At 38.2% G+C, this 16,701-nt stretch overlaps 1 protein-coding gene and 1 pseudogene across 1 annotated transcript; both read left to right on the forward strand.

The window, feature by feature from the left end:
* Positions 1-1,500: 1,500 nt before the first annotated feature.
* LOC116757346 (NXPE family member 4-like) lies at positions 1,501-15,053 on the forward strand. Its single transcript, XM_032638767.1, is given in 7 exon segments — positions 1,501-1,603; positions 2,437-2,542; positions 8,086-8,510; positions 8,512-8,814; positions 9,317-9,378; positions 11,599-11,805; positions 14,219-15,053. Coding segments are annotated over 6 exon segments (1,632 nt in total). The 5' UTR covers positions 1,501-1,603; positions 2,437-2,446; the 3' UTR covers positions 14,758-15,053.
* LOC116757347 lies at positions 10,828-11,219 on the forward strand (annotated as a pseudogene).
* Positions 15,054-16,701: the final 1,648 nt, after the last annotated feature.

The following is a 16,701-nucleotide window of genomic DNA, read 5'->3' on the forward strand; positions in this document are numbered from 1 at the left end:
ACATATGTATATGTATAACTGATTCACTTTGTTATAAAGCAGAAACTAACACCCCATTGTAAAGCAATTATACTCCAATAAAGATGTAAAAAAAAAAAGCTCACTGGATGACCTGGATAAATCATTTAAACTCTCCTCTGTGCTCCCAGTTCCTCAAGTCAAGCATTTCTATTAAACTAACCCCAGGTTAACATTAAATATCAAGGTTGATATGACTAAAGCAAAATTAAAATCCATAAATCCATGTGTCTCAGAGTAGGCTTTGAACTTGGGTGGTTGCTGGCACCGGTCTCCTACGGAGCAGCCAAAGTCTCCTACGGAGCAGCCAAACCAGACCTACTGCAAATATTTATCTATTATTAGAGACTCCCTAGGGAAGAAGTGAGCAATTTCGACCAGTTGTATAAGGTTAAACAGCTTTTCCAACAGTCATTATGTAAAGACATAAGAAAGTATTGTTAAGGCCAGTTCCATAGAGCATGATGAAGGATGTTGGGAGCATTATCAAAATCCTAAAGATCCTTGTGAAATAGGTCTTGATTTCCTGCTTATACATATGACTGAAAGGATTGGTGTAGATGTTTAACTTCCTGTGTGGGGCAGCACTAATGAAACTGTGGAAGGATCCACAGTGCAATCAGCTACTGCGTCCTATGAGCGCTGGTGCATTTGTCCTGGGCACATGCTTTTTCTGGCACCATTTCTATCGGTTCAAGAATACAAATCCCAGGGCTTCCCTGGTGGCGCAGCGGTTGAGAGTCCGCCTGCCGATGCAGGGGACACGGGTTCGTGCCCCGGTCTGGGAAGATCCCACATGCTGCTGAGCGGCTAGGCCCGTGAGCCATGGCCGCTGAGCCTGCGCGTCCGGAGCCTGTGCTCCGCAACGGGAGAGGCCACAACAGTGAGAGGCCCGCCAACCACAAAAAAAAAAAAAAAAAAAAAAAAAAAAAAAAAAAAATTTAAAAAAAAAAAAAAAAGAATACAAATCCCAGATGGATTCAAACCCATGACTGTAAGCGGTCACTCTCTTGGTCTCAGAGTGAATCAATATCATTGTCTTGCCTACATTGTATTTGAGGTTCTTTCTTAATTCAGCAAATTTTACCGGGTACCTACTCTGTACTAGATAATACGTACTAGAATCGTCTTGATGACGAGGCTCAGGTGGAGATGAAACGGTTCAGCTTCCCACAGATGACAGTTCATTCAAACTTCCAGATTCATTCACACTTTTCCTTGTCAGGTATTTATTGTACACTTACTAAAATTAACTAATAAAGTCTAAGAACATTAAACTTATCTAATTTAACCATACTGAGAATTTCATTTCTCCTCCCCACCTCTGCATGAACTGAGAACTGCAGCTGTGATCCAGGTACCTCCTTAAGGTGGGGCTGGCAAGCCTGATACTCACCTTACCTGAAACAAGCAGAGTATTCTGGATCTAAGCTCAAAGTATGCAGACTGCAATTTACACCTGTGATATGTCTTGGCACAGAGGAGATGTACCCCTGTAATACACCGGTGGCTTCAGAACAAAGCCTTACCACCCAGCTCACCATAGTTCCTGTGTATGGAATTAAGCAAAGTCTTTAAACTAAAGGTATGAAAATATTTGCAAAATTGGGGAGGTCAGGGAAAGGAGTAACATTTATTCTTGGGTGCAGAAACTTCTAATGTCTATGTATAAACTGGGAATCTAGGGTAGAAGGTGCTTCTAGGGGAGAGAAAATTTTGAGAGATGAGAAAATTTTAGAAGGGCAGTGTTTAAGCCATCTGATTTTAAAAGACCACTTGAAATTCCAGGGCAAAGACAGAAATGAAGATGTAACCATAGAAAACGTTGATAAAGCCTAAAACATTTCTTAAAGAAAGAGAGAAATCTGAATTTTAAAACAAATATTGTCAAGCTTGAGGGGTGCTAGAAAGGCTGGTAAGACAAGAAAGGGGAACCTATTAACAGATTAGTAAAAAGTAAGCTGGAAAAATCAAGTTACATTTAAAGGGCCCCAGAAGAATGTGATTATCAGAGTCAGTATTTATTGGGATGTTTTGTGTCTGCTCTTCCTGTTTAAGGGAAGAGAATAGGAAACCTGTTAGAAGACACATAGCCTGGAAACTTCCCCTAAGCGTGAGCAGCCCTGCATCCATCAGGCCCTTAGTTGCTCAATTTCTTACAGTCCATGGTGGGCTCCATTCTCAGAAGATGACGAGGAAAACATACTAACTGCAAAGAGTACATATATCGTTTTGTGTACTCTCTTGAGGTACAAGCTAATAAAGGCAGCTGGGAGACAGCAAGAGCAGCAGGAGGACCAAGTTTCAATTCTGGGAGTAACTCATACGAGGACCAAAAGAATCAGGAGGCATAAACTTTTCAAGTATTTCTGCATTTCTTTCCTGGTTTTGTGCCCGTTTTTGTATTGTCTCTTTTAGGATCCCAATCATGACAATGAGAATAACAAATCATAAGTCACTGTTGGTATTGTTGTTTACATTAGCCTCCTGGATCACTTTTACAGTTTTCCAAAACTCCACAAAGGTAGGAACTGCTTTCTTTATGTGTTTTACAAAAGTACTTTTTTACTCGACACTTCATCTGTTCTAGAAAAGTCCAAACAAACAGACCTATAGATTGTAGTAGGGGAGTTTCAACAGCTTACACATCTTTAAGAGCCAAGGTCCTTGAAAATAATCATGCAATATGGGAGAGGATAATACTGTGTGTGTGTGTGTGTGTGTGTGTGTGTGTACACATATTCTTCTTTTGTCACTTATATCTGCATTGCAACAGTCTTCTCCCAATGCTTAGCTTGTCTTTACACCTTCTCCAAGGAACCTCTGAACAACAGAATATTTTCATGTTTATGTAGTAAAATTTATGTTAATACTGTTACCGTCAATACTGTTAATACTTTTTACTGTTAATACTTCTTGAGTACTAATAAACCTTTCCCTATGCTGACATCAAATTATTTATCTAAACATTCTACTTAAAGTTTTAAAGGTTGCTTTAGACATTTAGCCCTGTAATGTACTTGGATTGTTTTTGCTGATTTTTCTTTTATTTCCATATGGATAACCACTTTTTCAGCTCTTTTTATTTTGTAATCCTTCCTTTCCAAGCTGATTTATCATGTCATTTTTGTTGTATATCAAAATCTCTAATAAATACAGGTCCCTCTGTGGGCTCTTCGTTCTATTCCATTGAACAATTTGTCTTCCCCATATCAATACCACATGGCTATAGTTAACAGAGCTTCATAATTAGTTTTGAAAATGTTTTTAGTTTTTGGCCAGTCTTGGCTCTTCACTCTCTCTTATATATTTTAGAATCAGACTGTCAAATTTAGTGAAAAAAATTCTACTTAAATTATAAGTGCATGATATTAGCCATATAGATCAAATTGAGAAAACTGATATGTTTATAATATTATTTTGCTGTTTATCAACATGTAATCTCTCTCCATCTATACAGGTCTTCTTCAAGATCTTTCACTAAATTTTATAATTTTTGCATTCAGGTCTTATACACCTTTTGTTAGAGTGATACCACGGTACTTCATAATTTTTTTGTTGCTATTGTCAATAGTGTCCTTTTAAATACATTTTCTAATTGCTCACTGCTGGTGTAAAGGAATCCAACTGACTTTTGCATAAGGAACAGTAGGATTTTACTTTCCAAGATCTTGAAAGACTCATTAGTTCACAGACCCAATATTGTCTAGATCTCTCTGAGGACAGAAAGTATACTTGTTCTAAAATTTTGTTTTGATTTTTCTATTAATTCTGTTCCCTTGGATGTCTCCTCTTTGTTGAACCTGATACCTCTCTCTCATGAGTTACTTTTTTTTTTTTGGCCACACCACGTGGCTTGCAGGATCTTAGTTCCCCAACCAGGGATCCAACCCGTGCCCCCTGCAATGGAAGCATGGTGTATTAACCACTGGACCACCAGGGAAGTCCCTCTCATGAGTTACCTTTCATGAAAATTTTTTGCTAATTCTTGGTTGTGTACTTTCTTACACCTGAGATTCTGTGGTGGTCAGTGTGGAGTGCTGTTACCTGTTTGCTCCAGCATGTTTGTGGCAGAGATGCAAAAAGTGCTGCAGGGCAATAAATGCTCCCCATTTTTCTAAAGTGTTGCCAGGCACACTGGGTCCTACCCACCTCTCCAGCTTAAATATCTGTAGTTTTTACTCTTCACCAGAGTACAGAAGTCCCTGTTTCTAGCTGTCTGGCCCAGGCACAGGTGGGGAAATAAGGAGGTGTCAACCTGCCTGGTTTGTCCTCCTGTGAGCCTCCCCTTCACCCCTTTTTATTCCAGTTATCACCCTCCTCCATGTTGGTAGTGTCCCTGCAGTGACTTCCTTCTTTTGCCAAAGCCTCATCTACATGCGTTGGAGCCGTGGTTTCCTTCTTTGATCTAATCTCATCTGCATTTCATTCTTCAGGAGACTGCTTATAAGTTCTGGTCCATGTAAAGTATCTCTTCCTATTTCCCAGAATAATTAGAAAATTTTAAGTTCTTTTCTGCCGTTTATACAATTTTATGGTGGGAAATCGAGGCTATAATATGTGCTTACTCCTCCACCTTGAATCAGAATTTTCCTGTTATTTTTCTACTAAAAAAAAAATTGTGCAGAGAATATTATTCTACCATACTGAAAATCACTTATAGTTTTCATGTGAAGTTGTAGCAGTTTAAAAACATCTGATAAAGTATTGTATGGTTAAAAGATGTTACTATGATAATGTTCAGATCCTCTAGGTACTTACTCTTTTTTTAAAAACATCTTTATTGGAGTATAATTGCTTTACGATGTTGTGTTAGTTTCTGCTGTATAACAAAGTGAATCAGCTATATGTATACATATATCCCCATATCCCCTCCTTCTTTCGCCTCCCTCCCACCCTCCCTATCTCACCCCGCTGATCTCCCTGTGCTATGCAGGTGCTTCCCACTAGCTATTTTACATTTGGTACTTACTCATTTTTAAATTTAGTTCCTGTAGCAACTACTGAGAGAGACTTTTTCATTTCTGATCCTGATTGTGGATTTTTCTATTTCTCCCTTTAGTTCTGTCCACTTTTGTTTCACATATAAATACATGGATATGTAGGCACATCCACATTTAAGGTTGCTATGTTTTCAGACCAATTGACGCTGTTATCACTAAGAAATGTCCATCTTTATGTCTGATGATACTCTTTGTCTTGAAATCTACTTTAACATTAATGTTAGCTTTTTTATGCTTACATGGTATATTGTTTTCCATCCATTCACTTTCAACCTATAGGTATCTTTATACTTAAACTGCATTCCTTGTAGATAGCAAACAGCTGGGTCTTGCTGTTTTATCTCTGCCTTTTAAAAAAAATTTAACACTTCATTTATTAGATATCATTTAGTAAAACTTTCTAGAATGTATTACTAATCACATAGGTGAAAATATAACAGCTTCATCTTTTTATAAATGAATTAGCTCAAATATTGAAACATTGATCACAAATTCATTTAATAAAAATTCTTGCAAAATTTGATAAAACCATAAATTTTAATGTCAAACTATAACTTTTAATATCAAAATATTTTAAATATTTCAAAATATTAAAATATACATAAATGAATGCATTGACTACAGAACATTATTTTATTTATACATACTGTCTTTTAAAAATCTTCACACTCTAACTATTCCAAAACAGTATGTTTTTTTCTTTTGAGTTTGGTTACACTACTTTAATCCCAGGAAGAGTATTATCTCTGACTTTTAATGAAGTGTTTCGTCTACTTACTTTTAATGGAATTATTAATACGGGTGGATTTAGGTCCACCATTTTGCTATTTGTTTTCTGCTCAGCCATTCTGGTTTTTATTCCTCTGTTCCCCATTTCCTGCCTTATTGTGGGTTGTGTTTGTTTGTTTGTTTGTTAGTATTTCCTTTCAGTTTCTCTATTATTTTCAGAGCTCGAAGCTGTCTTTCTAAAGTGGTTTCTCTAGAGACTACAATACACATTCTCAACTTGTAGAGTTAATATTGTGCCACTTCATGTAATCTGTAATAACCTTTCAACCATCCATTTCCGTTTATTCCCCCCCATTCTTTATGCTATAGTTGTCATATTATTACAAAATTGTAGTTCTTAGATAATTGTACGCACTTTAAAGAAACTAGGAGATAAACACACAGTATTTTATATTAATACATATATTTATCATTTCTGGTGCTTTTCATTCCTTCCTGAAGATCTATGTGTCGTTTTGGTGTAATTTCACTTCAGCTTGAAGAACTTTAGTTAGCAGTTGTTGTTTTTTTTTTCTTTTTGATCCCGCCGCCGGCATGTGGGATCTTAGTTCTCCTACCAGAGATCGAACCTGTGCCCCATGCAGTGGAAGTGTGGAGTCTTAACCACTAGACCGCTGGGGAAGCCCCAGTACTTTTTAAAATGCAAGTCCAGTGTTGTCCCTTCTGTAGAGCTAATCACTGTTCTCTACAGGAGAATTAGTCCAATACAAGATACTCTGCCTTTATTGGAAATTTGGAGATATTACTATGATTCACTGAGTTCTCAGAAATAGAGTTATTGATAAATGCAGTGAACATTGTTAAAGGTCTTAGTACATGCTATAGAACTGTTTTCCAGAAATGTGGTGCCATTCACACCTAAACCAACAGTGAAAGAGAATTTTAGTCTTACTGCATGTTTGCTGCACTGGGTAGCTCATTTTTAGAGATACTTGCCTGGGATTAAAACCTGACTCTGGTGCTGACTAGCTATACAAACTTGGCTAAGTCCCTTAACTTTGCTGTGAACCAGTTTCATCATCTGAAAATTGGGTCATAAAAATAAATACCCCATATATTATTGTGAGGATTAATGGGCTAACATATGAAAAACATTTAACATTGTACCTGGCACATAATAAATGTTTGCTATTACTGTCTCTTATTTGATAAATTAAAATGTTTTTATTTTTTAAAATCTTCACATGTCAAATAATAAAACCGTAACAATGTTAATCATAGTTAGTCCAGTACAAGCTATTCTGCCTTTATTGGAAATTTGGAGATATTACTATGAAAGATTTATACCAAAAAGTGTTCTTTACAGAATCATAATAGAGAAAAGCTGAATGCAATAAATATCTAAAAAGACAGGAATAAGTGAAATATTCCATAGGCTGGAATATTATGTGGGCCTTTGACATAAGGTGGAAAGTTTTTAATTACACTTTTTTTTAAAATCAAAATTCATTGGTAAATATTCAGTTTGTTCACAATCATGTGAAATTGTTATATAGAGGATGAGATAAAATCACCCAAACGGTAAGAGTAGTTATCAATGGTTGGTGTGACTGACTTTTATTTCCTATAGAATTGTGGCATTCTCTCATTTTTAATAATAAATCAGTGTTATTTTATGATTAGAAAATAAATATTTTATAAGCCTATGCTTCTTATGTGCTGTTAGCTAAAGCAATCTGAAAATTACTAATAAATATCACAATTTAATCAAACTGTAAAAAGTGAAATAGAAAAAAATAGATAATTGTATATTACATAAAATTTCCATGCTTCTTAAACATTTTCTTAAGGATTTATTTAAATGACTGAATTCTAGTTTTAAGATAAAAAATAATAGAACAATAAACATTTGTTCTCTGCTATGCAGTTAAAAAGCATTTTCTCATTTGGTCTCCACGACTGCCCAGTGAAAGTATATTTTATGATCACCACTTTAAGGAAGAAGATCCCGGGGCTCTTTAGGGTGGAGTGGCTCATTCAAAATAGATTAGCCACTGAAGGGAGTTCCCTGGCAATCCAATGCTTAGGACTCTGCACTTTCACTCCCAAGGACCTTGGAGTTCAATCCCTGGTCAGGGAACTAAAATCCTGCAAGTCATGCAGTGCAGCCAAAAACAAAAAACAAAAAAAAAAACAGAAATAGTGAAATCTCAATATATTTTTAATTTTTGTACCTCCCATCATTTTATAAAAGAGAAGTTGGCTAACCTACCAAAACTATTACATTAAATAAGCACATTTTCTTTGTTCTTTATTGTATTCCTTGTCATTTCAGTTATGGACTGTACTCAAGTTGCCCATCTCCCTCCATCACGGGAATTTCATCATGAAATCATGTCCTGCAGCACCACTGGATCCAGCAGTTTCACCAGCAGAGACTGAGCTGAGAATAAAGGGGATCAAGGAGAAACTAGACCAGCTGATCCCACCCAGACCCTTCACCCATGTGAGCTCCACCACCAGCGCCACACACAGCAAAGCCACCCTCCTCAGCCCTCAAGACACATACGGCAGCGGGGATCAGCTAGACGTCCTGCTGGAGGTGAGGGACCACTTGGGATGCAGAAAGGAATATGGCGGGGATTTCCTGAGGGCCAGGATGTCCTCCCCAGCCCTGAAGGCAGGCGCTTCGGGAAAGGTGACAGACTTCAACAATGGCACCTACCTTGTCAGCTTCACCCTGTTCTGGGAGGGCCGGGTGTCTGTCTCTCCTGCTCATCCTCCCCAGTGAAGGGGTGTCGGCTCTCTGGAGGGCAAGGAACCAAGGCTATGACAGGGTGATCTTCACAGGCCAGTTTGCCAATGGCACCTCCCATGTCAATACTGATTGCACCCTGGTTTTAAATTCAAGTGCTGAACTGTGTGAGTACCTGGATAGTCGAGACCAAGAAGCCTTCTACTGCGTGAAGCCTCCACACATACCCTGTGCTGCACTCACCCACATGCATTCCAAAAACAAGCACGTGTCTTATCTTAGCAAACAAGAAAGAAGCCTCTTTGAAAGGTAAATAATTATTTCTGGAGACTACCCGGGCAAATATAGTAATGATTTGGCCTATCTGTTGATCTAAAGGAAACTACTATGAGTATATCAACTTCGGGACTCTGTGAAGAGTCATTTTAGAAAAGGTCTGTGAATTCATTTGGGGACAGTGCCCACTCTCCAGTAGTCCCTAAAGGTTTGGGATATTTAACAATTATCATTGAAACAAAAAATATAAATAAAATAAAAATTAAAAGAGGAGGAGAAATAGACATGTGTGAATATGCATGGGATCTAATATATTTTCTCTGCTTCTCAAAAAATTACCTTGTACACTTTCTGGGGATCTGTACTCCCTGGATTAATAGGCCAAGAAATGTAAATTTAATAAATGGTTTGGAACCGTGGGCAAAGTAGTCAGTTATTATCACAAGAAATAACTGAAGCAATGGGTAATGTGGCTTCTTGTGTTTCCTGATCTTGGGGCCACCTGCAGATTAATTTCTATATTTGTTTTGTTAAGGTCAAATGTGGGTATAGAGATGATGGAAAAGTTTGACACCATTACCGTCTCCAAATGCAACAGTAAGTCCTCCCTGTGTTTGACGGGTGGTACTTAGTACTAGTTCCATTTAAAGCATTTCTTCTTTTTGCGGACTTATTCACTATTACCTGTCCTATTGTTACTCTGCTTATCAGGCTGGTCTATGGTAGGCCAAGATGCCAGTTACCTAAGTGAATAAATGAATAGAATCATAAACCTGTTTTATAACTCTCATCATGAGGGCTTCCCTGGTGGTGCAGTGGTTAAGAATTCACCTGCCAATGCAGGGGACATGGGTTTGAGCCCTGGTCCAGGAAGATCCCACATGTCATGGAGCAACTAAGCCCGTGAGCCACAACTACTGAGCCTGCGCTCTAGAGCCCACGAGACACAACTACTGAGCCCACGTGCCACAACTACTGAAGCCCGTGTGCCTAGAGCCCATGCTCCACAGCAAGAGAAGCCACCGCAATGAAAAGCCCGTGCACCACAAGGAAGAGTAGCCCCCGCTCACCACAACTAGAGAAAGCCCACGTGCAGTAACGAAGACCTAACACAGCCAAAAATAATAAAAATAAATAAATAAATATAACTCTCATCATCAATCTTATCATTATCTATCAGGCAACAGATAATCTGCCCATCAGACACATCAACCTTCAAATGTCAAAACTCTCTCCTAATTTCCACCTAGGTCTTATTCCCAAACCACCACCATCAGCACTTCCCACATTGCTACAAGCACAAGAATCACCATCTAGAGGTTTCTAACCTGCCCTCTATAAGTCAATTCATTACAATTTCCCCCTCTTTGTCTTTGGCGCCTTTCAAACATTTTAACATATAAAATAGCACTTCCACACTTATATTTATTAATTGCTCTTCAATTTCTTTGGCTCAAAACATCCTAGGAAATCATTATCTAAAATGATTTAAGGCAAGAACTTTTGTGTCCCTTTAAATTCGACATTAACAACTTGCTAATTGCTACTGAACTCATTTACACTGAAGTGTATATACGACCTACAGGTAGAAATGGCATTTTTCACCCAGGATACACAAGGATACTCATACCGGTTATTAAAATATTAAACCACTTCCTTTGGTTGGTGGATAATCACTGCCCCAAGACCACCAAGGCTAGATACGTCAGTCCATCAGATTCCCAGACTCTTCACAAACCAGTGACTAACGGGTTAATACCTGGCCTGTTCTGGACCTCCAGGACTCTGCTCCAGCCTACAGCCATATCCATGTGGACTGTCCAGGTCCCAAACCAAATTAGTTGTTAATTTTTTTTATATTTCCATGCACTTAACTCAAAGGATTTACAGTTTGATTGTGGCATTTAAGACACTATGACAGTCCTCAGCTGCCGCTAAGGTGCTCCATCCTTCCGAGGAAGCTAAGGCCGCGTTGGGGAAAGGCCCTCACTTCATCTGGCAACAAGCACCGCACCCGGCAGCCCCCATTTAGCACTCGCCCGCACTATGGCCTCTGTCTCAGAGTTCACCTGCATCTACTTGGCCCTCATCCTGCACGATGCTGAGGGGACGGTCACGGAGGATAAGATCAATGCCCTCATTAAAGCAGCTGGTGTAAATGTTGAACCTTTCTGGCCAGGTTTGTTTGCAAAGGCTTTGGCGAGTGTCAACATCGGGAGCCTCATCTGCAACATGGGGACTGGTGGACCTGCCCCAGCAGCTGGTGCTGCCCCACCACTGCTGCCCCAGCTGAAAAGAAGAAAGTGGAAGCAAAGAAAGAAGAATCTGAAGAGTCTGATGATGACATGGGCTTTGGTCTTTTTGACTAAACCTCTTTAGTAACACGTTCAATAAAATTCTGAGCTCTTTGAAAGAAAGAAAAACAGAAACAAAAAACACACTAGGAGGGTGATAAACTTGGGGGTAAAGTGGGATAAAATGACAAGATAATTGAGTTTTCATTACTAAGCAAGAATTGATGTCTTTCCTTTCATAAGAAGGCAAACAAATACTTAAATTTTACCTAGAAGGCCTTTTTCCTGGGAGAAAACATGTTCTCTATAATGAACATTAATGGGTGTCATTTAGAAAATTCTTATCAGAGAAAATTTTTTCTGAAAAATAAGTATTCCATTAAGATAATGATGCTTCAATAAGGCTTTTCCTCCATCCTCACACCCTATTAAAAGGATACTTAGAAAAGACAGTTGGTTCTTAATAAATGCTGATGGGTAAAGTGATATTTTAGAAGATCCTATCTTGTTGATTCTTTTGCAGAAAAGACAGCTCCAATGAAAAAGAAATGCAAGTTTGGAATGGCATCCACAATCCCCAGTGGACATGTCTGGAAAGACACATGGAATCCTGTCTCCTGTAGTTTGGCTCCAATCGAAATGAAAGAATGCCTGAGAGGAAAATTCATACATCTAATGGGAGATTCCACGATCCGCCAGTGGATTGAATACTTCAAAAGCAGTATCAAGAGTATGCCTGACTAAGCTATTACTCATATCCCTTTCAGAAACATCTTTTTCATTTCAAGGGGAGAAATGAATATGGGAAATGCCTCTTCTTTTTCATATTTGTTAATCACAACACACCAACACTTTCACAAGACATCATTGTCTTTTCTTTAAAAGAATACATTTATTGACTAGAAGGGAGCCAGTTTAGAAAAAGGTTTACTCCATGCCTATCCCTGCAAAATTCACACTTCAGTACTTATCCAGCATGCTCAGAAAATCATGGACAGAGCAGACAATAATAAGATATTATACTGTCCACCTTCTACAGATGGCATGATGATTAAGGGTGTGGATTCTAAATCCAGATGTCTTGGGATCAAAATATGGCCTCTACATGTCCTAGCTGGATGGGTTTGGGCAAGTTACATAACTACATAGTGATTTTGTCCTTAGTTTCCTCATCTGTAAAATGGAGATGAAAATAGTACCCACCTGGTAAAATGAGGTAATATACACAATGCATTTAGAATACTGTTTGCTACATACTAAGTTCTCTTTGGTGTAAGCTGTCATCACTATTATTATTTCATGGAAGGACAGATGCTAGGAATAAGGTAATGGCTTCACATCAGGTAGGCACAGTGGTTAAAAGTAGGAGCTTTGGAGCCTAACAGACCTAGATTGTGCCACTTAGAAGCCATGACCTTGGGCATAGTACTTATTTTCCTCATCAATGAACTAAAAATAACAACAGCATCTGGCGGTGGTTATAAAGAGTAAATGAGGTAATGGTTATAAAATATTTAACACATTGCAAGACACACGAGCACTCAGAAAGTGCCCAGTAAACAACAGCTATTGCAATGATTATCATTAGTTCACATCAGAGTTGGGGCTAGAATCCATTTGCTAGAATCCTAGTCCAGTTGCTCCTTTTACTAAACCAAGAATGCATCAATACTAATTCAGAACCCACTAGTAGATCTTAGCACTCTTACCTGGAAAACTGTCACTGCCTGTCCTGGACCCTGGCTTTTACCACTGGGGACAGTGCAGCTGGTGTGGCTCCCTGCTGGCCTTCCTGACAGGATGCCACTCTTGTGATCTCCACCTTAGAGTGTAAGCTGATTCTCCCAGTAAAAAGGGAAAATCAGTAGGGCCTTGGATCCCCTCCAACAGAAGGGGAGAGTTTTAAATTGTGACCTCTGGTAAATGACTAAACTCCGCCAGATCTCAGTTTCCTCATCTATAAAATTAAGGGTCTGGGGATAACCTCTAGCATCACATCCTATAACTGTGGGTCTCTTAGTTTAAAGAAACTACTAAATTATTGAGTTACCTACCCTCTTGGCTGACCTTTCAAGTTGTGGTAGCAAAACATCTGTTGCACATATTGTTAAAAGTTAAATTGTATGGCTACAGTGTGCTTTGGAAAAGGAAACTGAAATATGTTAGAAGCGGAATGAAGAAAAAATTCTGCCCTTTTCCCCCACCCAACCCTCCAGCATCACTATTTTCAAACCATACTGGTTAAGATTTTAAGTGCAGCCCTTTACTTCTAAGATGATACATGTTACAAAGCATTAATAATCTTTTACTACATATTGTCCTCAGAAGTTCTAGCTACAAAGCAGCTGGCCTTGATAGTTTGACAAGGGTCTAATTAATACGATGAAAAATGAAGGGACTTCATTTTCTTCTATCCATATTATACTTTTCAAAAGTTTTAAGATTGGGTAGACTACTTTCACAAGAATTGTGAGAAACTTCAAGTTTAGGTACAGATTCTGTCACTTACTAGTTGTGTAATCTTGAACAGGTCATTTCATCTCTTGGTTTTCTTTTCTACAATATGGCAATTAAATATATATATGCATATATATTGAGCTTTGAAGTAAATGAATATATCAGTCCTAATAAATGCTTTGTAAACTGTAAAGTCCTTCACAAATGAGTAGTAATATTATTATTATAGATGATGTATTCAGTGCCAATTCATGCATATGTAAAAGAAACACAGAAGTATAAAATATAATTCCAGTCTTAAGGGAACTTACAGAGGACTTGGGGAAATAGGGTTACTTGTTTTTTGAAATATAAAGACATCAATTGGTATCTTTCTCTATCTTCAAATGAACTTAGTCTATAGTTAGCAAAACGTACAAAACTAATACCCACAAAAGTGACTCCATCATCCTCCAGTGAAGTGATCTCAGTGCTCACCATTGCCAGTCGATTTGGTTCTACATGGTTCTACAGAGGGGCAGATATAATTTCTTATTTGTATAACACTTTTGGTTGCTCAATAATTTTCAAACTATTCTCTCATTTAAACCTATAATAAATTAGTCAGGATTAACTTATTTAATCATAAACACCAAATCTTTTCTTCTATTTTTATGACCTTTGTAACTTTATTCCTTTGTCATCAGCCCTGAAGTCAGTGGATCTGCATGAATCTGGAAAATTTCAAAAACAATTTGCTGTGGACTTGGACAAGAATATCAAAATCCAGTGGCAAAAGCATAGTTATTACCCCTTGGTTGTATCACTGACCTATTCAGTCAAAGAGATTGAGTACATCGCTCGGGTTATTGACAGAACTGGAGGAGGAAAAAGTACTATCATTGTTATTTCTCTGGGCCAGCACTTCAGACCCTTTCCCATTAATGTTTTTCTCCGAAGGGCCCTCAGTATCCATGACGCAGTTCAGCGCCTTCTTCTGAGAAGCCCAGACACTGTGGTTATCATCAAGGCAGAAAACATCAGGGAGATGCACAGTGATGTGGAGAGATTTAGTGACTTTCATGGTTACATCCAATATCTTGCCATAAAGGACATTTTTCAGGATCTCAATGTGAGCATTATTGATGCCTGGGATATAACAATTGCATATGGCACAAATAATGTCCACCCATCCCAATCTGTAGTCAGAAATCAGATTAATATATTGTTAAACTTTATTTGCTAGATAAAACATATCGCTTTAATTTATTCACTTAATTAAAGACATCTATTAAGTGTTTGCTATCATGCCAGATGCTGTTGACTCTGAACTCTCAATTAACAAGAGAAAATCTGCACTATGGCTGATTTAGTAACCAGCAACTCAACCAAATCAGTTATTTCTAATTTGGGTTTCCACTTACAAATAAACACAAAAATACTTATGAAAAGGAGCTACACTTCTTGATCAGAGTCATGCCACTTTTCACAAGCAGGAAGTCAAGACACCTAATGGTTAAAAGTTCTCTGTGATGCATGGAAATTCAGAGCAATAAAGTCATTATAAAATAAATATTTGGAGAAAGTAGTCCCATTTCCTTATTTATGAGACAAGTTCAAGATGATTTCCAAGTGGGAAGAGAAGTCTTTTGAGGCAATGCTCCATGTACATGGTCCTGAAGGAGCAGGAGAATTTGAAACAAGACCCTCTGGATACAGAAAGCCTCTGACATTTCTCTCCCTAGAGGGACTCCCACTGCTAGGAGCTAATCTATTCTATAGAATTTATCCTTCAGGAATACCAGATAAAACAGTTGAAAGCACAGTGCTCTAGGACTCAGAGAGCTGGGCTTCAGCCCTTCTGTTGACAGTAATTACATAACTTTGGATAAGTCATTTCAGCTCTCTGGGCCTCAGTTTCTGAAATGAAGGAGTTAGTCTGAGATTTGTGATTTTCAAACCTTGCTCTGTGCAGCTCTGGGTGGTGCTGCAGGTACTGCCTGGAGGGACAGGAGTTAGGAGAAGTGCTCGGTGCGCAGGGTACCTGTTCTTCCACACCACTTCAGCCAGAATATCAGCCATTTTTACCCATGTTTATTGGGCTTCTGGGTAGGCTTTTGATTTGAAAAAAAGGTTCTACTGCTTAAAATGTTTGAAAACCATAATGTAGATAATCAACAACATTGGTTTCTATAATCTACACATATGGGTTACTATTTTCATCACGCTCACTTGCATTGTAATAGGCCTTCCCAAAATTTGACCGAAAAAGAATGATATGAGAATTTCAGTTGAATAGGGTGATATAATTATTATAAAGTATTTTGGTATAATATTCTTCCTTAATTTTTCCCTCTAAACCATGCCCCAGATATCACTGGGCCCCTGACCTACTCTTGTTCCATCTAGGAAAAGACAATTATAATAGGAATATCTTAAATCCATTTATCCAGTTTCCTTCAGCAAAGGGATAATAATTTTTCTACTTATTTGCCCATGAACCACAATTCACAGTTCAGTGCCCAGTAAACAGATGGTCAAAAATATTAAGTCCCTTATCATGTGTCAGGAACTATTCAAGACTTTAGAGATACAGTGGTCCAAAAGGCACATGAATTTTTTGCCATCAAAGAACTTATATTGTAATAAAGGAAAAAGATAAACAAAAAAAGATATAAAATAATCCCACACTACTAAAGTAGTATGAATAAAGTATATAATAGGGTCATGTGATGCAGAGTGACAGCATGGCGGTGATGGAGGTGACTAGTTAGAGCAGTTCAAAAAGGCATCTCAGAGGAGAAGCCATTACAAGGGAGATCAAAATAATGGAAAGGATGCATCCATGAGACAAAGTGAAGACAGCAATCCTTAAGAAAGAATGGCAAGTGCCAAACCCCTGAGACATGATGGAGCTTGGTTTATTTAAAGAACAGGAGACCATTATGCCTGGAGTATTGTCAGTGCGAGAAATATGGAGGGAGAAGAAGTTAGAAAGGAAGATAGGGGCCAGATCACATGTGGCCTTTGTAGTCTATGGCAAGGAGTTTGAATTCTATCCTAATTATAATGGGAAGGCAACTGAGGGAGGGAGAAAAGGAAGGAAAATAAGAGAGAGGGTAGGAAAGAGAGAAGGAAGAAAACAAGGAGAAAAAGAAGGAAGAAAATAAAGAAAGGGAGGGAGGGAGGG

This window comes from Phocoena sinus, chromosome 8 (assembly GCF_008692025.1).
Source record: "Phocoena sinus isolate mPhoSin1 chromosome 8, mPhoSin1.pri, whole genome shotgun sequence".
In the NCBI taxonomy this organism is placed as follows: domain Eukaryota; kingdom Metazoa; phylum Chordata; class Mammalia; order Artiodactyla; family Phocoenidae; genus Phocoena; species Phocoena sinus.